The sequence below is a fragment of the Scomber scombrus genome, chromosome 21 (genome assembly GCF_963691925.1).
Source record: "Scomber scombrus chromosome 21, fScoSco1.1, whole genome shotgun sequence".
Lineage (NCBI taxonomy): Eukaryota > Metazoa > Chordata > Actinopteri > Scombriformes > Scombridae > Scomber > Scomber scombrus.
In genome coordinates this window covers 8,292,239-8,319,970 of record NC_084990.1, presented here as the reverse complement: position 1 = coordinate 8,319,970, position 27,732 = coordinate 8,292,239, and the positions used below count along the sequence as shown (strand labels likewise).

Genomic DNA, 27,732 nt, shown 5'->3' with positions numbered 1-27,732 from the left:
AAAATTACAGCACAGTGAGAAATAAATCCTAAATTTCCCAAAAGTTGAAGTTTTCTGTGTTAATTTGGTTATAATAAGCAAACCTGATGACCTGAGAGTCCCTAAAAGCAAGATTAGTTCATTTTTTCTCTCAACAAACACTGCACTTTTTCTTTCGAATTGAAATGATAAGGTTTATGACATTTCATGCAGATGGACAGATGTTTATCTAGATGTTTATCTAACTGCTCTGTCCTTAACCTTTCAACATGTATTTTTCTATAATTATTTGCAGGCCGGAAACATACTGGTTTCTCTCTATGCCATGAAGAAATTAAATCATACATCAATAAAATTACACTTTTTTTTAAAGAGGGGAAAAATCAGTATTGGAATAAACATAGGAGTCCATCTTTCAGACTCGACTCATGTAAAACACATCTGGATGCTGCAGGAGAGTTGAGATCACCACTGTCAGTCTTACCTCCTCTCTCATGCCCGTTGTCAGCAGCATGTGAATACACTCCTGGATGGGTGCAGCGATTTCTCTGCTGCTTAGAGACAGATGAGCGAGCAGAGGCTCCCCGTACACCTTCTGGTTAGAGAGGCTTGGCTGTGGCCCTGCGGAATCAGATAAGAACACAACAAAGAAAATAAGACCTTAAAGGGAAATATTGCAATAATACCGCAGTAGAAAAAATACAAAGATTGGGGTAAACTGTGTCACCTTTTTGGGTGTGATTCTCTTTGAGCTCGCATATGTTTTTCTCCAGGAACTCGTGGGAACTTTTGTGGTATTCTGCTTGCAGCTCGAGAAGCTGTGGTTGAAGGAACAAGAGAGGTACATCTGTTGTTCACACAAGACTTTTTTTTGTCAGTTTGTCTCAAGTGACAAAAAAAGAAAAAGAACAAAACACCAGGCCATGGCTATTTCAACTCACACGGATGAAGTAGTTAGCGTAATCATCTTCTTTAGTTGCAAAGCAATACAAATCTGCTGAATACTGGTCCTGGAAAGACAAGAAAGGGCAGAGAAGTCAAGATCAAGGCTACACTGACTCCACAGAGCTGGAATAGGTTCAGTTTTAGAAGAACGAACACTGGTACCTTGATGCTCTCCAGCTTCCTCCAAGCCTCCTCCACTTCCTCCCTGAGACCATCCTGCTTTGCCTGGGGACCAGTGCTGGCCTGGCTCCTAACACACACACACACACACACACACACACACACACACACACACACACACACAGTTGTAAAAAGTGTAATTAGCAACTTCATTGTAACACTCATAGCCATGTCGAAGGCTGTGTAACTCACCTGGTTTTTGCATTGTTCCAGTCTGTAGTGAGCTTTGAAAACTGCTTCTTGTTCTTGAGGATCTCTGGCAAATCATCCTTAAAGGAAAATTACAAATATTGTAAAAAAAATTAAAAGTCTATTTGAATTGGTTAACATCTGTGCAGTTAATGAGATGTTAAACAGGGATAAAAATGATCAAAAACACAGGCTGTACATGTCTTATAAGAGGTATGTGCTGCACTGAAAGCTAAGAGAGGAGGTCGACTTAAGAGAATTACTACACAGACTAGTCACTTTGCATTTTTAGGCACAGGATGTTCTGCTTAGGTATTATTGCTCCCCGCTCACAACCACATCGCTCATCATAAGACGAGCCTATATTTACCATTTCTCTATTAGCGCATCCCTCCTTACACTATACTGTATGTTGCGGTGTGTTATTTTTGATACCAGTGCAGCTGTGTTATACACACAGGCTGCTTCACTGACTCAGACATCAGAAGAGTTATAGTCATTTCTGTTTGACAAGTACACAAGTGCACGTTTTCACCTCGCTGAGCTTGCTGAGCGGCTCCAGGACTTCCTTCTCCACTTTCATCTCAAACTCTGCCAGCAGGTTGGCCAACATCTTCTCCATGAAGCAGCACATCTCCAGCACCTTCCTGTCGCACACAGACGCACACAGCTCACGGCCAAATCTCGTCTCCAAACATGTGTTTTCAGGGTTGCATTTTTAAGTTTATTATTAACTACGAGAGCGTGGGGAGAAGAACTATTGAACAGGGAACAGGGGAGGATCCAGCACACGATGGAGAGCTTGAAACAAGAACTTGATATTTTACATATTCAGGTCTATTTGAGCCTTGAAATATAAAAGAGATGTAGAGGTTTTAGTCACAAGCTTTCGACAATGTGCGAGATCCTCTTCCTTTTTCATCCAGAACTGAAAACATGAAAACTACCACACTAAAGTCATGACGTTATCACATGACCATTAATAAGGAGTTCAGGTCAAGAGGGAGGGAGGGAGGGATTGAGGGATAACTGTTGAGGATCAAACCTGTCACCTGATAGAGGACTCTGCATCGAAATCCTTGAGGCTTTCGGCCATGCTGATAGACAGCAGCATCAGAGGGAGCTTTTTCTGTAGAGACATAAGCAGATGTAACACCTTTCAGTCCCCCATTGAAAACAGCGATGACTCAGCGTGTTCACGTGGCCGCAGAAATCTCAGTACCATTCGTTTTTCGGTCTCCAGCCCCGTCTGACTCTGCATGCAGCAATGCAGCTTCTTGTACAGCACCTGTGCCGCCTTCTTGGCCGGTTCCACCCGCTGCTCCACCTTTACTCAGTCAGAGACACACAGGCACGCATTTAGAAATATAGAGCTCAAACAATCAGTCATCTGTTAACCAGCAGCATGATACTCTGCTTGGTTTGTTAATAAGAGTTCTCTGATATCAAAAATGATGTGTGCTAACAATATTACATAACAAAAAAATGATATTAGACTGACAACAAGGTTATAGTGGGTGTATCCTTCACTGCTCATAGCACAATAAAGTTAAAGTTCAAATAGAAAAGTATAAACTGAAGGGATTAAACAAAGTTTTCTCTGTTTCTCACCATAACGAGGTCTTCATGTAGAAGTTCAGTGGCATCTTGTGTCCTGCAGGTGTGTATGTTGTGTTGGTTAGTGACCATGGAAACAACTATAATGTCAACACTAGGGCTGATTTTTGATTCATCTTCAGAAAATTAACTTTTCCTGTTAACGAATCTAACATAAGCAAAAATGCCAAAACATTTAGTGAGTCCAGGTTTTCATTTGAAGATGTTCCCTTTGACTCTGGAGAAATGTGATTGTCACTTTGCCAAATTCTGGCATTTTATAGACTAAATGACGAAGTGGTTAATCACAAAAAAACCAACAAAACCTAAATCGGAATAATAAGATTAAATGTAAATGAAAATGACTGTTAAGTGCAATCTTAGACAACAATGTACAGTACATTATAGATGGTCTTTTAAATGGACAGAGAATTGACATTTTGACCTGAAATTTTGACCAAGCATTAAAATCTGTCACAGAGACTGAAATGAACATATGTGATCATATTTCATATCCATTTATAGTCGAATGGATATGTGCATGGAAGGAAGAAGTGAAAACAGGAAAACTACTGGGGGTTACCAGGGTTGTACTTAAGCGTGACATGGTTTCAACCACACGCCAATGGCAGCATGCTAACGCTAACAAATGTTACCACAAACGTCTGGGAAAAGAGGACAAGTTGGATAACCAAAGTCAGAGGGATTCATTATTTTAGAATCATGAATGTATGAAAAAAATTTCACAGTAATACATCCAATAGTTTTTGAGGTTTTTCAGCCTGGAACAACCGACCGACATTGCTGCAGAGCCAACCTGCTAGCATACCTAAAAAGTACCACGGTTTTGCCACTGCACATGCTAACGTTTAAAGAACACCAAGTATAAATAGTTCTTATAATATATGTTGATTAAATGCTTCACTTGCTGCTGGAACAGATTTTACAGGGCTAAGAAACATTACATTCATATCATAATTTGGAGATGATGGTAACAATGATAACAGATGATAATCAAGTACGAACAGCTAGACTTGTTTTCCGGCCTACAAATAGACACACGAAAATAATAGTTAAATACTTAAATAGAGCAACTTAAAACCACACGATAATCTAACTAAAATATTTTTTTTCTGCAGTCTGAAAAAAAGGTGTAGGCTGAGGCAGAAGCAACACCTGCCACGACCTCAAAAGGTAACTCAACCGAAAGCACTGCAGAGGCCTTGTACTTTAATATTTAAGCACATCTCTTGTGCTCTCAACCCTCAGTATAACTGGACATTTTCAGACCAGACTGATAAACAGTCTAAACATGGATCTGGTATAGTTCAGTACCCGGAAGGAAGAGTCAAAACAACAAAAATCATCCTCTATCTCTGCTGTGTTAAGCATGGGTTTAAAAAGGAAGGAGCGAATGACTTCAACAATGTGGTGAAATACAACAAACCACTCTGCTGAACTTTTTTGACATCTTCAAACTGGTATTACACCAGAAGGAAACCCAACCCAGTTCATAATGGGGTCAGATGAGCTTCAGCAACTCCAAGGTGTCATTTTTTTTGTTTGTACCTCTGATCCTGACATCTGACGTATGAAAACACAAAGAGGTGAAATCCCCAGTGAGTTTGTGCCACGAGCCAGTTCCCTTTTCTTTCTTTTTTAAAATCTCTGACTCTCATTTTCACTTTTCCCTTTGGGACAGAGAATGTATATTATTCCCCAAAGAGTTAAACTACATCAGGGCATGTGAACAGATGTGCTGCATGCTTTATTTAGAAAGTAAATGTGCATGTGTGTATGTGTGTTTGTGGGTGTGTGTGTGTGTGTGTGTGTGTGTGTGTGTGTGTGTGTGTGTGTGTGTGTGTGTGTGTGTGTGTGTGTATGCCAGCCCTTAGCAAAAAGTAGTATACTTGAAGTTCATAAAAAGTTTATAACAACAAGTACACTCATCTATATACCACTAGTGTACTAGGTATATACTTCTAGTCCACATTTTAGTATATTGAAGTATACTTAAAGTTTACCACAAGTAAACTCTTCTATATACTGCAATTGTACTAGTTATATACTAAATGATCTTGAACATATAAGTTTATAACAGGGGTAATACCTCAAAGAAATTGTGTGTAGTGCAAAACATTTTTATACTGTTAAACTAAATGTAAGCACGAGTCAATGACTTGACCTTATTCTGTACTTGGATCAAGATATACTAAGTATTAATACTGGTGACATTAAACTTGTGTGTGTAAATATATGTTATTCCCATATCAAAGGTCACCCTGGCAGTGTCTGCACAAACTGAGAACTGTGTGCAGTGCTGCTTTGGAAGTTTGGAGCCCACGTTGCTCTGCAGCAGATGCATGCTGTGCAGGTTTATTATTAAACCTGAATGCGTCAGAGATAGCAGCAGCATGGCCTGCAAACATACACTCCTTTAGCCTTGCTGCATGCAAGGTTTTCACCAAGAAAACCAGAGAGTGTGTGGGTATGTCACTTGGTTTCCCACTCAGCTGCATACCAGTCATTGTCACGCACGGATGCACAATTGAGACTTTCTTGTGAGGTAATGAGCAGCAAAAGCAAAGAATTGTTCTTTTATTTAAAGTTTGAGGATTACCAGGAGACCTAAAAACTGAAGAAAGAATGATAAAAAATATGAAAAAATAAGAATTGTAATGAGTTCTTTTCATTCTGTCATGGTGTTTGACCTCAGAGATTATGTCACAACATCACAGAGAAAACCGACCTGTTACAACTACCCATGCCTTCACAATGCGTTGCAGAACATACACCACATCCTAGGGGCAGTTCATCCACCAGGGTCTCCCGAACCTCGGTGGCCCACACATCTCTGGCTTTCACGCGTTGTTGGGTCTGAGGTTTCCCCCAAAAACCCAAACAACGCGCTTTGCTTTCGAGAGGAACCTGAAACCGAGGCCCTCCTGCTCTACACACCTTTCGACACCATATTTGCAACAGTGAAAACAAGAACATGAAATCAACATTTCCTCATAACTGAACGACTCGGTTTAACCTTTTAGTTCAGCAGTTACTCAGTTTTAAATGTCTGCAAATGTTTCTGTGTTGGAGAAAAATAAAATGAGTGTTTGAGGGTGTGGCGGCAAAACTTTAAGGGTACTGTTCTAAGCAGGGGTGTGTTAGGAAAAGTGGATTTATCGTTTGAAAAGTTCCATAGTGTAGCTTTAAACCACTTTTAAACCACTGTGACTACCATGAAATAAAAATGATTTTACCATGATTTCTTAAATCTGACAATCTGTGTAAATCATAAGATCAACATCCTCTCCTACACAAAAAAACATCTGGATCCAAACAACACTTGAAAGCCATTGAATTCAGTGTAGATTTGAGTGTGAGAGCCTTGATGTGTGTGTGTGTGTGTGTGTGTGTGTGTGTGTGTGTGTGTGTGTGTGTGTGTGTGTGTGTGTGTGTGTGTGTGTGTGTGTGTGTGTGTGTGTGTTTGTGTTACAGTTTCAGAGTAGATAAGCACTCACCTCGCTGTAGAGCCAAACTGCTTCAAGATGCTCAGAGACTGCCGGAGCATGCTGGCTGTGAAGTCCAACCAGCTTTTTCTACCTGACCTCCTCTCTTACAACCTGAAGGTATCCTTCTCTGAAAGGAAGAAAAAAAAAAAGCGTCCACTCTGAATCCAGCTGTGTCACTTCATCAGGTAAGAGATCAGGTACAGACCGGTCTCCTCCGCCTGTGTGGTTGTTGTCTCTGTGTGTGTGCGTGTTTTGGCCGTCAGTTTTCGTTCTTGTTTCAGGAGCGTGTCTCTTAAGTTACTTCTAACACAAAGCAGTGAATGAGGAAGTTGCACAGATGAAGTGTGAGGGGGAAGAGAGATTTTTTTTTTCTCATTTCTGACTGCCACACTATGATCTAACATTTAGCCTGTTAAGACAATACAATTGATAAAAACAATGCTAAGTATATTCACTGTGAACATTTGACTTTGGAGGCATATAAACAGATTATTCCGTTTTTCAGCCATGAGGTTCAATTTCCCCCAACTTCATGAGCAGGTAAACTTCTACACAATATTTCTTGATACCTAGACATTTGCATACTGGCAGCTCATTAAAGGTCAGGTTTGTGCACCACTGTGCCACACATTTACATGTTATCCTAGTGATTATTTAACTGACGTCCTGCAGTTTATCTGCACTTCTGTAAATGTTAACAGCATGTGCTAAACTGTTAAAAGGATGTGAAAAGTCCAAAAGAGGAAACTATCCATACTGCTGAAACTGTCTGTCACACTATCTTTTGTTTAGTCTGTTTAAAAACTCATTTTTTATTTTATCGTGGATGTTCTCAAGCCTCTGAATGTTTCACAGTTTTTCCACATCATTACTGTTTCCTTTCATTTTAACCTGCAACAACTTATTTTCTGTCCACTTGGGGGCAGAAAAACAGACTGTAAACACAACCCTGACCTAGTATTACCTTTTAAATTGACATGCTATACTTATTAGCACACGCATTCTAATTTCACACTTCCTGCAGGAGGGAACAACATTAGCAATGACTCACTACTGGAGTGTTTCTACTCACTTGGGTTTTTTTCTCCCATTTTTTCAGCCTGTTGCAGAAGCTTCTTTCACACATTTAATTGCATGTTTCTTTAACCTTTTTAACTCATTGTTTGTTTGACTTCATTGTTGGCAGGCTCATTTTAATTTCTATTTGGGATTAATTATCTATCTATCTATCTATCTATCTATCTATCTATCTATCTATCTATCTATCTATCTATCTATCTATCTATCTATCTATCTATCTATCTATCTATCTATATTGTGTTGTTCAACTAGGAACATTTTGTGACTGTCAGTTTTCTATAAAATAAAATAAAATGTCTGAAAACTTTAAGATTATTGTATTGTACGGTGCTGATGATGCTGGTAGACATAATCTGAATTGGGTTGAAGAGATATGTAACTATAAATTGTGAAATAATCCAATGAAGTCATTCAGCTCATTGTTTTGTTTTCTGACAATAATGTACATTTATTGTGTCATTCATGTTTTATTCCAGCTGTTGAGTTAAACAAGTTCATTTCAATTAAGACAAACAGGATTATCTGATTGTCTATTGCTTTAGTCTAAATGAACATACAGCCAATCACAATTGACTTTGCACTTTCTCTCTTGATAGACAGATACATACTTTTTGATGAAAAGTTATGAAATTGAACAATCACCAGGAACAATGGCTTTGTTAAATAAAAAAAAAAGACTGGAAAAAAGATAAAGATAAAAACTGCTGGAATTGAACATAAAAAAACCTGCTATGAACCCTTATTGGGATTGTCATGACTATACATTTTACCTGTATTTGTCCCTATTAGCCTTTATTTTTTATAATGACTTAGATTTAGATAGATTTAGTATTAAACGTTTGTCTACATGTGCATTTTTGCAAAAATCAGTTCACAGTTAAACATCCAGTGTGTGAATGGAGCTTACTTGCTAACCCTCCGTGTCAAACTTGTGGTTAGTACATTGTGTTCTTGTTAGGTTATCTTCTGTATAAATTGTCACCTTGGACTAATCCAACTTTCAAAACAGTGTACTGCTGAACATCCCTCTTCAGATCTCAGCAGTACATATGAGCCGTTCAGATGGATCATGTGCTATGTCTGCTGCCTGGTCAGATGCTGCAGTCTAGTGATGGCAAAGGCAAAATGCAACATCACTAACAAGAATAATCTCATAATATGTGGCACCATTGTGTCCTATCAGTCTTAACATTCATAATGCAAAATACGAAAACACAACAGTCATTTATTTATTAATGAATTTATTTTTAAAAATGACTTCAAATACATGATGGAAAACTGAGGAATTCACTTTTATGCTGTGGCTACATTTCTCACACTTTGTGGTTTCAACAGTTTGTTCTTTATAGTAAATTCCATATTATTATTATTTTTATTATTATAGGGAATACTGTTTTCCTGACCAAGGAATTTCCAAATCCACCACATGCTGAGTTACCAGTATATTATGTACACCTGCACAGTCTAAACCAAATACCAATGCCCTGCTTCAAATCCCATGTCAGTGAAGTGTATAATGTTGTTTTACTTTAAACCATCAGAGAGGAGTTGAGCTGTCTGCTCTTTTTCGAGACATTTAACATTTAATGGTGCTGATTGCGTCAGATTTGAAGTGTATCTAGTGATTTAACTGTAGGTTTTATAGCACTTTTATAGAGCTTTTTCACAGCAGGCAATTTTACCCTTCGTAGCAGGAAATGCACAGGTGGAACTAAGAACAGTAAGTGTCAGAAAGCAAACATGCACAACAGCACGGCTCTGAAGCAGCAACACCTTAATGTAACGCTGCCGTTGTTACTATTATGAATTACAACTGTGCTTTTGCTGCTATGACACGTCAAGAGCGTCTGCTGTGAAAGAGGTCCGGTAGAGGAGAAAGACAGTGAACTGGTCTTATGTAAACTTTGACAAGGCAACAGAAGACACAATCCCTCCTTCAGAACCACTGAGGATCCCATCAGAAACAGGGCGAGGAAGGCCACAGTTACTGAGGCAGTTTGAGACAATGCTTTCCAGCACTGATGTTTGACAACTTAACAAAACCAAATACTCAAATGCTTATTTTAGGCAATTCAAGTAATATTCCTGGTGCTTTAAGCAAAGGATTACAAGACACATTTTTGAAGTGAATTTGAACTTCTGACAGAAATAATTCATGGATGAGAGGTGTACCTTTGAAACAAAACAAACTAAACTTCTACTTTCTACCGGTGATCTTGTAGAATGAAAAGCTACGTCTTCCAACTCTGTAAATTGCCAATTCTCAAAAAAAAAAAAAAAAAAAAAAGGGGGTGGGGTGGATGGTGGCTGAAAACAAGGCAAAACATGTGCTGAGAGAAAGAACTGTGGGAAAAGCTGAACATTTAAATCATGTTTGGATGGTGTGAAAGGAAAAATCTTTCGAAAATTATTCCAATGTCTTATATCCACACAGCCACACTCATGAAAGATGTAGCTGTGGTGCTGCATGCCATTTCTTTGACCCAGAACAAAATACTAAACTACACGGTATATTTCCTATATATCAGTTTATCTTCTAAATAAATGTTCTTTTCTCCATTTGTCACTGGCTTGCCTTTTTTTTTTATTACAAAAAACAGGCTAGATAGAAGAAAAAGTAAAGCACCCAAGAAATCCTCATGCACGCCCTCTTTGTTACCTGTTCAGTCAATAAGTAAACTTGTATTATTTATTTAGGTAAAAATACAATGCAATTACTGTAAAAATGTAGTAATCAAAAGGAATGGAAAATGACTTCAGCAGCTTTAGAATTAAAACCCTGGTGGGTGATGAAGAGTAAAGAGGCTGTGAAGCACTTGGAAAACCTGCGATTGTCTCCTCTTCAAACATAGAGAGGAATTTTAAAACTAAAATCAGAGGCATCCCAAATGTTGCATTCCTCTTCATCTCGCTTTGCTTCACCCGTTTTCCCTGTCCTGACCACACTGTCATGAAGACCCACTCCCCTCTGATTTAAAATGAGGGACAGGAGCTCTGGAGCACCCCTGATCTGACGCCACTCGTATTGGTTCCCTCCCTGTTCTCCTTTCTCCAGATCTCCCTCTTTCCCCCCCCCATCTTTCTCCAACCCTCTGAGACTGATGTGCATGTTGAAGCCTTGAGGTGAAGGACTAGCGCTTTCCTTTTGCTTCTTCAGAATCTTTTTCTGGTAGAAAAAAAGAAAAGAGAAACAATGGAGAGACTAGTGTGAGCCTTTAAGTTTCAAAGTGACAGAAATTTCTATAAAAAGTCAAAGAGAATTTATTTGAGTCCTAAAGTCTGCTGTTGGACATTACATTAGGAAAACATACTCAAACCTCATAAAAAGACAAATCTTACATGATGCCAAGATGTATATGTTTAACCATTAACTTGCAGGTTAAAAGGCAAACATGTTGTCAAAAGCTGTGCTGCAACATGTTGATGATGATACGAATGCTTTCTGATGTGTTTACTGTTAACTGCTTTAAAAAAATAACAAATCTTTGATCAAACTAAATAACTATTAATCCAATCAGCACTTCTGCATCTTCTCACCTTTCCTGAGATCGTCTCTCTTCTTGGCAGCATCCTCCCTCTGTTTCTTTATAATGGCGAGTCTAGCCAGGTCGGCCTTGGCTTGATCGGTCTTCCCCTCAAGGTGGAGCTTCATGTAGCGTTCCTTGGATTTCTGCTTCTCTATCTCCTCTCTGACCCACAGAATAAAAAAATAAAGTGATACGTAGTCAAAAAAACAAAACACAAAACCTGTTGCTAGTGAACAGGGTTGAACCAAAATTAATAAAACACATATGAAACATCCCGTTTTCTGAGTGACTGAGACGCACTCACCTCTCTCTGCGGGACAGCTCTCTAGGAGCAGTGACGTCTACTTCAGCCACCTTCTTGCTCTTCTGAGACACACGGTTGGGATTCTCAATTTCTATAAGCCCCTCCACTCCGCTCCTCCTCTTGGACTGCGTGAATAAACAAACACCCATCAGTGAGCATCAGTGAGACAGAAAGACAACTGCAGCCATCAGCTACAAACAACAGCCATCTTCAGATATTTTTCCTTGTCATATAGTTAGAAAATACCCAAAGCCAATTTTAACAGACCAAGTGGTTCCACTGCTAAGACAATATTGTTGTCCTCACTCACATCGGATTCTTCGTCACTGCTGCTCTCCTCCTCTGACTCCTCAGAGCTGTCTTTCTCTATACCGGCATTTGCTTCCTGTCAACACATTTGAATCAATTTAAACAACACATTTAAAAACAACTGAAGTTGACAAAAGTGTTGCGCAAATTATAGTGAAAAGCACAGCATTAGTAAGTGAAATAACATCTGTAGTAAAAAAAAGGCACAAATAACAATGAACGTACACACACACACAATCACATGAGACCTGGTTTGAAGGTTTGCCTATTGTCTGCCACAAAAGGTTTTTCACTCACCGCCTCTCGCTGCGCTTTCATCTGTCGGTCTATCTCCTCAGGATTGCTGAACTGCTTTCCTCTGCCCTTGTGGCCCTTTTTCCCTGCAACACAATTGTCAAAGTTGTCAAATCAGCTATATCCAACTGTTTTTGAGGTTTGTACACAATAACAGCTACACCTAAACAGTAAAAACATGATACTATAATGGTAACCAATAAACAATACTACCTTAATTATGCTTTTTATTGTTACTAAGAGGCCTGAATATAACACTATAGTCATTTCTGAGGTCAGTGTTTGTGGTAAGTAATATAAAACACAATATAATACAGTTCAGATCAGTCCAGACTTGTATTTATAGTCTCATCACTCAAAACGCTGTAGCAGAGTCAAGTACGCAGAGATCGTGTATATTAGGAGAGATGAGTCACACATGACGTTAACTGGATGAGGTAAGTCATGACAACAGAAGGTAACTTTTATGTGGACAAAAACAGCCCAACAGTGAACACTTAAAAACAAGTGTTAGTGAACGTATCTGGTGATGGTAACAACCGTCTTAAAATACATGATGATGAATATGTTAGTGAGCTGAAGGAGCTCCTGTGCACATGGCGGTTAAACGTAGGCGGTTAGAAAAATTAAACTATTAAACCCGCCTTTAGAGGTTAAAATGACAGCGAGTTCCGGTAAATATATAAATAAATCCACATATTGGCCCATTTACAACCTATCCCGGGTGGTCGACACATATCATAACCCCGCTCTGCTAACCGGTTAGCACGCTAAAAGCTAAGCATGTGAGTATTCAACAGGAATTCATGCGACTTGAGCTAACAGTTTGCTAGCTAGGGTTAGCATGCTCATAAAATGATCGTGGTACTTTATTTTAAACAATAACACTTACCGCCCCGCGGCATTTTGAAGAGTAGCGTTTATATAGCTTATGTACACAACTATATCGCTGGATAATTTGACAGTTGAATGGGTTGAACAGCCGGCAGAAGAAAAGGCTACAAGCGGCTTCGTGTCTCCCGCTGTCGGCAGCTAAAACGTCCCTGCGCCGCATTCACTAGCTTATATCTGCGCATGCGTGGTTATAAAGATTCAACCAACCGTTGTGCTGGGAATTTGATTGACAGGTACGACCACCAATTAACCACAGAAAGAAAAAATGACGCAAACAAGGCTGTACCTTTCATTGACAGGAATACTTAATTGTTTATAAGTACAAGATTTTATCAACAGGCTCAATTTTTGCACCTGAAACCTCAACATTCCTTTACATTACACAATTGTGCATCGAGCTTTATATTGAACCAATAAATTCGTATAAAGATTTCTGGATATTGAAAACAATTATAACAACTGAAGAAGACACAGCTAAACATTTATTTTATAAATACACATCAATACACATCAGGATTCTGGGAAACAAAGATCTGAAGATGACTCTGACAGTCAAACCAATCATTTAATTAAGCTTGAAGCCAATGATGTAATAGTACAATTAATAAACCCCCGACAGTTCAACAGACTGTCAACTCATTAATTTTACTGGGAAATTTGAAAAAAAATGGGTCTTGCCCATTGTTTGAACATTTCATGATTCAATTTAGAATTATTTTTGTATATATCATTAATTAATTCACGAATCCATAAATAGATTAAATTAATCAATTAATTTACAAAACAACATAAAATAATCAATAATTACATAATTCAAATATGCATTATTGGATTTTTAAATGAATAAGGGAATTTCAAAACCAATTTGAAAATGCAGTGTAAAAAGATAAATAAATAATTTGTAAACTGAGTTAAGAATACAGCTTTCAATCAGGCATAAAAACCTGCAGTATGGAACTTACCACTTACCAAACAACTTTGTGCTGATTAAGCCACCACCAGATAACTGTGTATTTGACAGTATACCAAACTCATGATGCAACTGAAGCTACTTGGGAAAGTACTTATTTATGTGATACTATATGTGGACCATGAGGCCACATAAAGTGTAACTACTACATTTTCAACATCACAGCTCATATTTTGTGGAAATGGACAAGACGTCAAAAAATGTTCTATTCTAAAAACTAAGATTTTATTTTAGGTAGTCTTCAAGTTTTTGTGTCCCTGGTTACAAATCAAGTATTTATCTAAAAAGGGATTAGTGTCATTTTATCAAAACAGTGAATGCAAAAAGAAAAGAAAACACCTGCTTCTCTGTGAAGGATTTCACTTTTAATCTTAATAGAAAATACAGTAAATACAAATAATCTTTAAAAAAGATGTGGATATTGAACAAAGATGTTCATAGTTGTTTCATATTTAGTGTGACTAACTTCAACAAATGCTACAGAACAGATACAAGTCGATCCATATGTGACTCACTCAGCTGTACATTCTCTTTGCAGCTGAAGCCGAACAAGGACCTTTATTTTATCTCTGTACTCTGTAACAGAAAATATTTAAGAAATGTATTTTTTTTTTACAACAAACTCTAGACTATTGTTGAATACAAAAAGAGCTTTAATGATTTTTCCAACGATGAAGGCATCAGATTAGATTTGTCATTTTTTCCTTCGATGTTGAGTCTTTATCTCCTCCGCTTCTTTCCCCACCAGGTGGTAATTTACTGTAGTCTCTGTCAACTATAGGAGAAATATTAGATACAACATCTTTGATAAGACACAAAATTACAATCACGCTCACTAGGAGGAAGACCCTAACCCTGCCTCATTGTATACATATATTACATCATTAATAAATTCAAATATGTTCAGTTCTCACCATGTCAAGGAGAATTTCAATCTTTAGTTTCAAGAGGTTGTTCTCCTCCTCCAGCTGCCCATTTCTTTTCTTTAGCCGCTGCAATTCCCTACTGGACCCATTCCCACCAGATTCTGGTTTTAAGAGACACAAGAAGATGAATTAATGCTGTGTTGGGACATTCGGAGGAAGCAGATATGGCAGCAAACACAGCAATGTATGTGTTAAGTTCTCTGTATGAACACAGCTCCTGCACTAGTTTTTTATTCGACCCATCAAAGTCATTACCTGTTAACCACTGTCCATCTTCAAATTTCCAGCTCTGGCCTCCAATGTTCATTACAGGAGGTCCATATTCAATGCCAAGCTCTACTTCCCTTGTTGAGCGATCCAACTAAATGGAAAGAGACAGAAAGAGAAAATAGATCAATCTGCATGTTTGCTCAATAAACGATAATATTAGCCAACATGGTGTCAAGCTGCAGCTCCTTATGCACAATCCACATCTCAGCAGCCTCAAAATACTACAACACTGAAGTTAGTTAGGGAAAGTCAAGAACCACATCCAGAAAAAAATAAGTAGTTAATAGCAGTTGTGATTTTTGTCACTTTTCATAAACAAACTAAAGTTTTTATCTGAAAGTGGGTTCAAACAGCATGAAGGCTTTTGTTACAATGACTTACACTCGTTCATAAGTATAACAGGTGAAAAAAACAATAGAATCCGCCTCCAAATATGATCAATGTTTATATTTCCCTTAAAGACGCGTCATAAACTAACTTCAGTGTTGTTAATTAGCTTTTGTTTATCCTCTGTATATGTTCCCTTGAGTCATTGAGTTCATTAATCATTCAGTTAATAAGAGGTGAAATAGGAGATCAGGGTATAGGCTTCAGTACTTACCGAGTGAAGGCTGGATAGAGATGCACATTTACGAGGAGGAATTTTCTTCGGGCTGAATGTGTTTCCAAAGAGCGGCATCTTCAGCGAATTTTTAAGATCCTGAATAAGAGATTGCACACCAATGGCAGCCTCAGTATTTATTGAGATAACAGTAACTTGCAGCCACAGTAACGTTGTGTTTATTGTTACCAACAGACCAAGCTAACGCTAATGCTAGTTACCTAACACAAACTCGCTGTGAGTTCTACTCATACCTGACATTTAATTGAAACTGTCGACTACCTCACATATGGGTTAGTAGTTGTAGTATCACTGAAAATACATAGGTAGTATATTTACCTCCATACAGTCTATTTATTAAAAGTCTTAACGTCGTGTTTGAATTTATTTTCTCTCCCAACAAAACCATGCTTGCTACTGCGCAAGTGTGAAAGTTCCATTTGTCTACAATAGGCAATCCTCAATTATTGCACAGCTACGTTGTGTAGCAGTTGGAAGGGTTGACACAACATGATGTGGTTTAAGGAAATTAACGTATAACTTAGCGCTTGAATGTTCAATTTAAGGCGTTGTATGCATATTCTTAAAGTTTATGTCGCAGGTGAATAACATGAATGCCCCCATGTTGGAGAAATAGTGGAATCATCCATGAAACGTAAGCGCATCACCATGGTGATCGCGTCACTCGGCCTTTTTAATGTTTTTTTTTTATCGTTTACTTGTGTAATCAGAAAAAAAAGGTTTCCGAAAGTTTACTTGTCGAAAACAATGTTTGGTTTGCCCTAGACGATAAAAAACGTTGCTAACCATAGAGCTATAACTAAATTAAATGGAGCCTTTTACTGAACGATATATAGTATAATGACCACGCCCATCTCCTATCAAGCCCCAGTGGCCTAATGGATAAGGCACTGGCCTCCTAAGCCAGGGATTGTGGGTTCGAGTCCCATCTGGGGTGAACATTTACATTTTCTCTCTTGGACGAAGAAGTTCAAACAAGGAATATTCACTTAAATTATGTTAACGAAAAATGTGTCAGCACATTACAAATAACAGCAATCGGCGAAATCGCACGACATCGTCGTCGCTTTCAATATAGAAGTGACTGTAATAAGACATTTTTATTCACTGAAATTCATGAGAGGCAGAGATTTGCAGGGAATTATCAGTTGTTATGGAGAAGCGCAGCATGGCACTGTGCATACTGCTGAGCACTTTGGCTGCATCGGTGCAAACTTACCGTGAGTATCTGTGGCGTGCTGTATGTGAACGTGACGGAAACCTTTGAAGCCATTATAATTTAGTTGAACCTATACTGTTGAAAAAGAAAGGCTGTTTGATTAGCTATATGGAAAACAGACAGGTTCAAGTCGTGCTGTCAATCATTCCTAAATTAGATTTTATAAAATGCTATTTTTTGTTTGTTCTATCTGTTCCATGTTCTATTTCTATTTTACATAAACTACATTATACATTTTTCAAACATCTTTGTCATATTGAAAATTATACATCATGATTAGAATATATAGTACTTCGAAATGTAACATAAATATACAGCATATTAAATCAATTATATATTCTATATACTTTATGTTTTTACATTTACTAGGAAAAAATCTTTTATGTTTCCTTTGGTGTGTCAATGTACCCATCAAATAAATTAGATTCTGTTTCAAATAGCAAATTGTATTACCTATACTATGTCCAAGTAAGTACACCTAATCAATTTGAATCCTTGTGCTGGTGTATAAATGTTAACATTAATTTGTCTACTGAATCAAACAACACTGCCTATAGCACATTCTATTGGTGTCATGTCGTTATCTTACATAATCTGTGTTATCCAACCTCAGCCCTGTAACCCTGTCCATCCTCCCTCAATGGTAGAGCTCCGAGAGGCCACTGTGTACTGGGATGCTGCCCAGAAAAGTGTGATCCTGAAGGAGGGGGTGATGGAGGCAGAGGGGGGTGCCTACGGTTACTTCAATGACACTCTGCTCCTCTCTGGATGGGGCGTCTTGGAGATCTGCGCCGGTTATGGAGGAATCACACAGCAGGACGAGACTACCTTTTTCCTGGCTGGATACCTGGAAGGCTTCCTCACTGCTGGGCGAGTAGTCCAATACATGTTCAGGTCTTTGAGTCCGCAGAGTCAATTACTAGTTTGCTATACAGTCGAACTCACCTGAACACATAATTAATTCAAGTCTGTGTTTAGGAAATCAGAATCAGAAATAATACAATAAACATTGTGTTCAGGGACACAATAACCATATCATCGACCATGACTAATGAGGTCTCTGTCTGGGCTTTTTCCATCTTTAAGTGTAGCAGTTATAAGCATAATTTCCCAAATTTTATTTGATCAATGATGTCTCATATTTTGCCTATGTATAAGCAAGCATATTTCATATTCATAGACACATTATTACACTCAATAATCTTGCAATGCAGGGCAGAGAAAATTACTTTTTATTTTTCTCTAAATGATCCCACATCATCATTGCCCAGCTGCTGACTTGTATCAGTATGTTAATATATCATAAATATAAATAATTCTAACTGTAAGCTGTATTTTATTCTAAATTAAAACACTTGAGACAGCATGCAGTAACATTAATTATGGGAATACTAGTCAAAATACTGAAATGGCCCTTTAAGTGTGGCACCTGTTGTATATTTCAATACAATGCTACACAAAATATTATTATTGTTTATTACAACTATGTTAATAATTATGTTACATTTCTGATTACAGGTTTGACTATTTAGCTAATAACATACAATATCTCTGCAAATATAGATATGACTCAACCAAGGCTGTAACCCACTCATGTATTACTAGTAATCATAGAGTTGGTTCTGATGCAGGCTCTTCTTTTTGTTGTCAGTGAGTGAAACATACTTAGTACTGTTATTCTTTCTCCAACGCAGACAGATGTTCAGTCACTACTCCAACATGTTCCCTCAGCTGATAAAAGATGAGAAGGTTCTGAATCCCCTGAAAAGGTTTCTAAGGTGCAGTCTTACTCTTTGTTCAAGTTAATGGCTTACATTATGATTAAAACCATGTATGCTGGCAAAAATGACATTTATGCATTCAGGGCTTGGTGTAATTTTAGGTAAATGTTACAGTGAGAGTAGAGACGTTAACAAAATGCACTCATCGCAGAAAGAAACAGTCCTAAGTGTCTCTTTATTCTCTGAACGCTCCACAGCAAACAGAACCAGTGGGCCAGAGAGCAGGTGAAGCTGCGGAGGAACAGCGACCCTCTGTGGAAGCATCTGGGACTGATCCTGGCCCAGCTGGATGGGCTCCACGCCGGAGCTGCACAGTGGGCCAAAAGCAAACACACAGAGGTGTGTGAATGTGTTTGTGTGTGTGTTGGAGAGACTATGAGAGAGTTGTCACAGGATCACTTCATTCATCTCTGCCACTTGCCCTCCCTCCTCTGCCCAGCCTCTATCAGCGTTTGCGGTCCAGTTCCTGAATGGTGTCGGTGACCTGCTGGACCTCGTCCCAGCTCTGACACCTCGCTCCAACTCCTCCACGGGGACCGGGGCTTTCAGGATGCCAGGAATGGGTCACTGCACTGCTCTCATAAAGGTTAGGCCAGGCTCATTTGGCTCAAGCTGTGAGCAAGCACTCGGGAAACCTCTATGCAGGCCTAATTGGTTTTCCTGTTGATCCTCGTGCACAGGTTTCCTCCTCTTAAATGTCAATGAGTCAATACGATCCATCTTTTATATGTCACAAATCAACAGAAATCATTTTATAAGATTTGACTGTCTTTAGGTGTCCACAAAATATTTAATTTTCCCTTAAATGGCCCCAAATTTAACAAAAAAGATCACCTCAGTGTCGCATTAAAATCTGAAACACAGGTTTCAATGGCTGCACATTGAATGGAAAATGCTAGATATATGTGGTCATTATTTTAAACACATTTCTCTTTAATTAAGCATTTCCCTGAAACACTTACACTTTCTTATTCAAGTAAATGGGAAGGTGTGTCCAAGCTTTTCACTGGTGCTGTACATATTTGCATTTAGATATTTGTCATTAGACCATAAGCAACAAGAAAGTAGTGCAACCTTAAACAAAGTGTTAAAAACTTAAAGGGGCCCGAGTGAGCAGAAGAGCTGAGTTTTCAGATGTTTCTTGAATGCACCAAAGGAGTCAGCAGACTGTGTGGAGCTGGTGACCTCATACCACCATCGCAGAATCACAAATGGATAGAGTCTGGGTTGCGATCGATCCATATATAAAGTATAGTTGTGTGGGTTTGAGCTGATGGATAAAGTGTCAGGGCATCTATAGAGTGATTACAATTTTACGGTAGAAAATGAGGGGAACAATCCATTAATGTGAATTCACTAATGTGAACATCACGGTGGCGCTAGCGGCTAGAGGAACAGTCAGGGAATCGCCGAAGTCATTAAGATTCATCATCTCAGTTTAAGGGATTTGTTCAAATTTCATGGCAATCTATCCAATAACCATCCAATGCTGGCATCCATAGAGACACACTAACATGGCTAATGTCTCTTCAACACACACACACACACAAACATCTAGATTAAAGCGAAAATCACTGATGCAGGAAATCTAACAAACAGCATACATGGCTCGACCAAAAGGACACACTTTTATGACTTTTATGACACGCACACACTTACGCACACACGTCCATCTGCACGACTCATTCTCTCTTCTCTGTGTCTTAGGTGCTCCCAGGCTTTGAGAACCTGCTGTTGGGCCACTCCAGCTGGTATACTTATGCAGCCACTATGCGTATCTATAAGCACTGGGACTTCAGGGTGTCTGACGTGCACACCGCCACTGGAAAGATGTCGTTCAGCAGCTACCCCGGTACACACACACACACACACACACACACACACGAGTCTTTTCTTTTATAAGCACCTAATAGCATAAGTAAGATTTATAGCTTGTGCCAAAGGTGTCTTTTCTCATTTCATGACCTGCATTTTCAATAGTACAGAGCTTGTCATTGTACAATACAGTTATCTACAGTTTTCTTGGAAAAACCCTGAGCTGAGGTGACCTGCTTGTCCTTAATCCACATGGTTTCGTTTTCATCTTGGAAAATATAAACACTGACATTCAGGACTTAACCCAAATCCTCAATGAACACTCTCTACCGAAAGTAATTCTTCTGCTAAGTACACGGCTTAGTTAGCGACGAGGAAACATCCACCGCGGTGTGTGTGTGTGTTCCAAAACAGAGCCATGATGAAATGTATTCCCTCATCGTCAAGTCAGAGGAGGCTGAGTAATTTTGTCGACAAAGATTTGCCGAGTGGTATGGGCCATAAAAATCCTCTTACAGGCTCCATTGCTATCACAACACAAGTGGTTTTAAAGCACTATTTTTAGAAGGCTGGCAGGCCGACGATATCACTTCACTATATTAAAATGAAGAGATGAAACACACTCCTGCCAGTGGAGGTGGTGTGTGTGACCTCTGCAGCCTCCTTAAGCTGCTTTCTCTCTGACAATGTGAAACATTTAGCATACACAGCAGGTCAGGGCCAGCAGAGCCGAGCAGAAGAAAAGATGAAATAACAGATACATTCTGTAGTAGCGGTGGTGGAAATATTCTTCTGCCTATGATTTTATTATTAATAACAACAGCAGTGTTATATACTCATTATAAACAGCAGTAGCAGCAGCAGACAAATAATTGGTAACAGCCCTAATTACGGGCTGTTACCAATTATTTTCATTGTCAGTTAACCCACAGATTATTTTTTCAATTGATTGTTGTATACAGTAGAATAACAGGGGGAATAACAGTAAACTTTCATATTTAAGATACCAGAATCAGGGAAATTGTGGTATTTTATGATCAATCAATTTTGAATCGGAGCTGCAGATTCATTTTCTGTTGAAACAGCATAAAAACAAACAATACCAACCTATGACAGCTTAGTAGTCAATATAAAATAATTAAATTACAATGGAAGATAAAATGATTATTCAGCTTTAATATGTATTCAGATTGGAAATTATTAGAAATAGAAAAACCTCCCCAGATATGTAATATGTAAGCAGCTCCTACTTTAGTCAGTAGTTTCATGCACTGTAAAACATCTTATTTTATATAATGATGAATCAAAATACAATACTTTTCTCTGAGATGTGGTGCAGTAGAAATTTTAAAGCACAATGTTACTTGAAAACAGTAGTCAAGTATACATTCCACTACTGATAAATAGCTGCCAAGCTGTGCAGTTGAGGATAAGATCTCAGCTCTGTTTACTTTTCCCTCCCTCCTCAAATATTCAATTTTTCAATATTTGTCCTAACATATCCTTTGCCGTTCACCGCTGTTAACCTCGACTTCTATGACCACCGCTTCCTCTTCCTCCTCCTCCTCCTCCTCTTCCTCCTCCTCTCTTTCCAGGCTTCCTGATGTCTCTGGATGACTTCTACCTGCTCGGGAGCGGCCTTCTGATGACTCAGACATCCAACAGTGTCTTCAACGCCTCTCTGTTCTCGCGGCTCAGCCCTCACAGTCTGTTGGCCTGGCAGAGAGTCCGCCTGGCCAACAGCCTGGCGCGCAGCGGAGCGGAGTGGGCGCACGTCTTCTCCAAATACAACTCAGGTGAGATGCTGTTGATGCTGAGTCAAGACAAGAGGCTTACAAGGGTTTTTTTTGTTAGAGAATAAAGGTTACACACTTTTGACTGAATATGTTGGATACAATACAAAATACAGTACATGAAGATCTTAAATGTTACCTATCTTGAGGTTGGGTAGGAATAGGTTCCAGATTTATCGTGCAAATCAATATAAATCCTGAGCCAGAATTTGACTGTGTTTCTTCCACTAGTTCAAGACCCCTAAAGCACATGCAAGACTGTGCATGCTATTTTTCCTGTGCCAGCCGTATAATTAACCAGAAGCAAATGCAGCTGGAGTTACATCGATGAATCTGTTGTACAACCACTTGTGTTCTGAAAGCAATGAAATATGTAAGAGAGAGACTTCCAAACATGTGTCTTTAATCATTGTGGTTGTTTTCCATGTTTTGTCCCAAATCAAGTGTGTTTCATATTAAATGCTAATTGTCAAATGTCACTTTAAATTTTGATATTGATTTTCCTCCTTTTGGTAGCCAGGAGTTTATGTCAATGCAGTTTTAATGTACTTGTAGGGACTTGGTGTGTAGATATGTGATCCGTCACACTGACCATTACATTGCCATTATGGTAATGCGGATAGTCTAACTTCACTTGTTGGTGGTCAACACCTCAGTCCATCTGAGTTTTGACCTAATGATGCCACTACATTAACCTGATGCACCATATGGTTTGTTACACAGAACCATCGGAGATGTCTGTAAATGTAGGCAAATCACTCCAATGTCATTACACTAAATTCAAATAGACTTTGCATTTGACAAATGAGGTTTACTAGACTCTACCATGGCAAGACCAACTAACCTGACGTACCAGATGGTTTGTTACTCAGAACCATCTGAGAAATCATCCTTGGAAACTGTTTGGAAAAGGGCAGCCCCTTTCAATAAATACTTGGCAGGTGATTGGATGAACCATCTGTGTATCACCATCTATCACAGGGTACTGCACCCATTATCATACTGTACCTAAACCAGGCCCGTAGCTGCCTGCCAGTAGTCACTCATAGGGCGCTGACTGGTCCAAACCACCATGGTTCAGCCACAAGCACATACCTTGAAGCCTCACAAGATGGATCTCTCATGATCTTGTGATCTTATGAATCCTGCTGTCTCTCAAGGAAACCATTATATCACCAAAGTGATTAAAATTCATGTGTTTGTACCACATTTCAAGCCAATCCATATAAGGGAAGTCAAGGGACAAAGTCATTAGGATAGATAATCTGGGAGCCATGAACATCTGCACAAATGTAAGTGCCATCTATCCAGTCATTTTTTAGATATTTCACAGGTTAAGTGAAAGCTTTGACCTACTCGTGGTGCTACAGGAAAGGTCAAGGGATCACCAAAGTCAGAGGGATTCATCCTCTGGGGACCATGAATGTTTCTACAAAATTACACAGCAATCAATAATTGTTGAGATCTTACAGTCTGAACCAAAAGTGGTAGGTCGAGCAACTGAATGACGGATCAACTGCTTGACTTACCTGATATTTCCATCCAGAGAGCTATGCCTAAAAGAATTGTATTAAACTTTTATTGGAAGTTATGGAAGCACAACCTCCAGGTTTGTTTGTTTATTCTGGATTTCCTTTCTGACAACAGCTGCTTTTTAGCAACTAACATTCAGTTCTCAGCTGTCAGAGTGAAAGTGCCAGTCAGGGAACTTTTTTAAAATGACCCCTGCTTGCACCTACAGTATCACACAATAATGGTATAACTGTGCCCATAAGAATGAAGCTAACAAATGGTTCACTGTGATGTTTTACCTATATAATGAAAGATTTAGGTTGCTTTTACTGCTAAAAGGGTTAAAACATGCAAAGCCGGCATTGTTTCTGTATGTCCTTTTAGTGTAAAGTAATGCTGACCTTCAAAGCTCATGCGGATAAGTATCTTTGTTGTGGTAGTCCATCTGTTTAATCTGTTAAAGCAGCGGTCAGAAAGGTGGGTCAAAAAGGCTGTTTATCCCCCGGTTTTCAGGGACATATAACAGCCAGTACATGGTAGTGGACCTGAGCAGGATTTCTCTGGGTCACAGCATCAGGAATGGCGCTCTGACCATTGTGGAGCAGATTCCTGGGAAGGTGATGCACTCAGACCAGAGTGAAGCTTTACGCAGAGGTAAGAAACGAAGACCTACATGTCTGTCATTTTGTGTAGATGTTTTGAATGTGATATTGCATCTCGGCAACTCTTACCTTCAGTGTGCTTTACATTCGCTAGGGTATTGGCCATCCTACAATATACCATTTCACATTGAAATCTACAATCTGAGTGGGTACGGCGTGATGTGGAGGAGACATGGAGAAGACTTCTCCTATGACCTCTGTCCCCGAGCCAAAATCCTGCGCAGGGACCAGGCCAAGGTGTCTGACCTCAGCTCCCTCAAACACATCATGAGATACAATAGTAGGTGCAACATTAACTTATGAAATTTGACTTTTCCTCATATAGCCTACTGATACTAGAAAAAGATCAATTTCTTCTTTGTTTCTTTTGAGGGATTTGAATTCCTATATCAAAGCATTTCTAAAGAGCAGTCTTTTTTTATAAAGCTTCTTGAACTCAACAGCCTTTTGAACTTGTCAGAGATGTTATTGCTCCATTGCTATTTTCAGACTTTATGGTCAAACTGGTTCTGTTTCAGACTACAAGAGAGATCCCTATTCCAAGGGCCATCCGTGTAAAACCATCTGTTGCCGTAACGATCTGAGACCAAGGAGACCACGCCCGGGGGGTTGCTATGACACTAAGGTAAGAGGTTAAGGGGACGTGAATGTCTGTACCACATTTAATGGCAATCAATTCTTTAGTTTCTGTGACCTCATTTTAGTGCCAGAGGAAAACTTCATCTGTATAAAATTTTTGGCAATGTGTCAAATAGTTATGGCTAGAAGGTACTATTGTTCACTCAAAGATCCAACAGTTTAACATCTGCACACTGGGTTACACTATTTGAAAGAGCTGATAACATCATTTTGTTAGCCTGAGGCTTTCGTCAGAAGCCTTTTCTCTCTAAAAAAAAAAAAAAAGGGGAGGGGAAACACTGAATCCTTTTTATTTCTGGCATGAAAAAGGTCAAATGATCAGCAGTTTTAAAATGTCATGGAGGTCTCATTCGTCAAACCCAAACACAAGCGCAGAACCAGATTTGAATCACTAAACTCCATTAATAACATGGATGTCATCATAGATGTACACAATATCAGTATGTTATTTGAACCTTACTAAATGGTCCCACTTTCTTCCTGTTACTCACTCCTTCCCTCCTCTTTTCTGTCTCATGGTACAGGTGACGGACTACCAGATGGCTCTTCGGCTTGTCACGGAGGCAATAAATGGCCCTACGACACAGGGGGGTCTGCGTCCGTTCTCATGGCAATCCTTCAACCTCACCACTCATCAGGGTCTCCCACGCAGCTACAACTTTACCTTCATCACCATGAGGCCCACGCTGCGCCGGCCCTGAGACCACAGAGGTGGAAGATACCCTTCCTGTTCATATCAAGAATCCTGAAATGTTTTTACCACAGCACTGAATAGAAAATATTATACAAATGTCCCTTTACTTTGGTGATAAATATGATTAAAATATGAGCAGTTTGAATTCCCAGACACAGTGCATCATCAGAACTGCACTAATTCATTTACCTTGCGAGGCAGCTGGATTCATGAGATTACGAGATCACGCGTGAATCCATCTTCATCGTCAGGCTTCAAGTTATGTGCTTATGTCTGAACCATCGGTGGTTCTGATCAATCAGTGTCCTGTAAGGATTCTCTCGTGATCTTGTAAAGCCTGCTGTCTCACAAGGTAAGACGGTGATAAACGGTGATAAATGGGGATAAACAGATTCTTCATCCAATCACCTGCCGAGTGTTTTTGAAGTACCTTCCTTTTTCCAAACAGTTTCTGAGGACGACTTCTCAGATGGTTCTGTGTAACAAACCATCTAGCGCATAAGGTTAGTTGATGACATGGGACAGTCTAGTTAACCTCATTTCCCATTGTCCAACGTAGTCTGATTGAATTTAGTGTAATTACATTACAGTCATTTACATACATTATAGTCATTGATTTATGATTCATGCCAGTCTGAGGCAGATAGACACCAGGTTTACGGTTTGTTTTTAAGCTATTTACTAATCCATGAATACATCATCCTAAAATGCATTTCTAAATCAATGTACTTGTTTCACCTTTGAATGATCCCAGAACACTGCAAACAGTGACAACAGGAGGGTGCACTCTTAATCAACATGAATTTCATGGACTAATTTGACATGTTTTCAGGCTGTGTAAAGGTTTATTCTGCAAAGTTTTTGATTGTTGATATTGTTGAGGGTATTCATTTATTTGTCTTAGGTATGCAATGTTGACTCAGGTTTACACAGTGTGAACTATTATTTGACAAACTTTATATAAATATTAACATTAATAAAGTCTTTGAATGTTATAAACTGTGGTGTTTTTACTCCTGGTGAGCATTCAGAAAAGACTGAGAGTCTACAGCAGTTATAGTGACTTTGTGAGGCTGCACTCAGGCACAACAGTCAGCTGCTGGTGGAATTAGACGAAAAGTCAGAGGATCACCAAAGTGAGTAGGCTTCATCCTCTGGGAACTATAAATATCTGAAAAAAGATTTCATGGCAAACCATCAAATAGTTGTAAAGATATTTCAGTCTGGACCAAAGTAGCGGTAAAAAACTACAAGACCCAGTTGTTTTGGCCTGTCAGATCTACAAATGAGAACTAGACCAAAACCGGAAGTTGGGCAACGTCTGCTTTCAAAATAAAATAATTAAAATAAACACTGTATTGACACAATATGTGACTGTATGACAGATCTGACTATCCATCACTCCCACTGAAAAATATAATCAGCTTTGGTACTTTGTACAATACTTTTTGATTTGCAACTCCACCTGCCTGTAAACCATTAAACCTAATTCGCTGTAAATAGTGGATTATTGAACAGATAGATGAAACCAATGGTTTCCAACCCTTTTTTGTTGCTTTTAACATCTTACAAAAAGCAGTGTGTAGTAAGGGTCACATTTCAGAGGTCTATGAGTTGTTACAGCTCCACCAAAGAGAGATTTTGCTTCTGAGATTCTCACGTGGTTTGATTTCAATAAATGATCCCATTTTTAGAGAAAAAGTCCAAAAACAGATTTGTGTATCAGAACTGTTTTTTTTTCTTCTTCTTCGTTCTTCTTCTATTAATCATCTCACGACCCCTCAGATTTATCTGGTGACCCTTTGGAGGGCCTCGACCCCTAAGTTGGGAAACACTGGACTAAACTAGCTAACTGTAGAAAAGTAGTGTAAACTAGTGTGGTATCTGTTCTGCCTTTGTCCTTTGATATCCTGTGACATCCTTTGGTGTCCTGTGGCATTCAAACACATGTTTTGCTTAGGTTAAAGGTGAAACTTCTGGTCAGAGGCTGTTCATCCAGCTCATAATACTTTTATTTAGGTTA

At 39.0% G+C, this 27,732-nt stretch overlaps 4 protein-coding genes and 1 non-coding gene across 5 annotated transcripts in view; 2 read left to right on the top strand and 3 right to left on the bottom strand.

Annotated features, from left to right (window-relative positions):
- Positions 1–6,693, bottom strand: part of sh3bp1 (SH3-domain binding protein 1) — a 12,737-nt gene extending 6,044 nt beyond the window's left edge. Inside the window, exons 1-10 of the mRNA XM_062442642.1 lie at positions 6,408–6,693; positions 2,905–2,947; positions 2,516–2,620; positions 2,346–2,422; positions 1,829–1,940; positions 1,297–1,373; positions 1,087–1,174; positions 921–989; positions 707–797; positions 403–600 (exon numbers count right to left, since the gene is read on the bottom strand). Of these exons, the coding sequence (XP_062298626.1) occupies positions 403–600; positions 707–797; positions 921–989; positions 1,087–1,174; positions 1,297–1,373; positions 1,829–1,940; positions 2,346–2,422; positions 2,516–2,620; positions 2,905–2,947; positions 6,408–6,457 (910 nt within the window). The 5' untranslated portion in view covers positions 6,458–6,693. The remainder of the gene's footprint in view (positions 1–402; positions 601–706; positions 798–920; positions 990–1,086; positions 1,175–1,296; positions 1,374–1,828; positions 1,941–2,345; positions 2,423–2,515; positions 2,621–2,904; positions 2,948–6,407) is intronic.
- Positions 6,694–8,701: 2,008 nt separating this feature from the next.
- pdap1a (pdgfa associated protein 1a) lies at positions 8,702–12,950 on the bottom strand. The gene is made up of 6 exons (XM_062442995.1): positions 12,805–12,950; positions 11,916–11,998; positions 11,620–11,694; positions 11,310–11,434; positions 11,016–11,167; positions 8,702–10,644 (listed from the first exon to the last, which is right to left on the bottom strand). Exons 1-6 carry the CDS (start codon positions 12,815–12,817, stop codon positions 10,610–10,612), a joined length of 483 nt encoding a protein of 160 aa, XP_062298979.1. The 5' UTR covers positions 12,818–12,950; the 3' UTR covers positions 8,702–10,609.
- Positions 12,951–14,103: 1,153 nt separating this feature from the next.
- cby1 (chibby 1, beta catenin antagonist) lies at positions 14,104–15,973 on the bottom strand. Its single transcript, XM_062442838.1, has 5 exons — positions 15,913–15,973; positions 15,574–15,672; positions 14,958–15,063; positions 14,691–14,803; positions 14,104–14,551 (listed from the first exon to the last, which is right to left on the bottom strand). The coding sequence occupies exons 1-5, from the start codon at positions 15,916–15,918 to the stop codon at positions 14,471–14,473; spliced, it is 405 nt and encodes a 134-aa protein (XP_062298822.1). The 5' UTR covers positions 15,919–15,973; the 3' UTR covers positions 14,104–14,470.
- A 485-nt stretch (positions 15,974–16,458) lies between these two features.
- Positions 16,459–16,531, top strand: trnar-ccu (transfer RNA arginine (anticodon CCU)). The gene has a single exon. It is a non-coding gene; the product is annotated as a tRNA-Arg (tRNA).
- A 216-nt stretch (positions 16,532–16,747) lies between these two features.
- On the top strand, positions 16,748–25,716 carry plbd1b (phospholipase B domain containing 1b). Its single transcript, XM_062443187.1, has 11 exons — positions 16,748–16,814; positions 17,461–17,687; positions 18,512–18,591; positions 18,792–18,933; positions 19,034–19,180; positions 20,302–20,446; positions 22,005–22,205; positions 24,228–24,368; positions 24,471–24,656; positions 24,895–25,001; positions 25,540–25,716. The coding sequence occupies exons 1-11, from the start codon at positions 16,748–16,750 to the stop codon at positions 25,714–25,716; spliced, it is 1,620 nt and encodes a 539-aa protein (XP_062299171.1).
- The last annotated feature ends 2,016 nt before the right edge of the window (positions 25,717–27,732 follow it).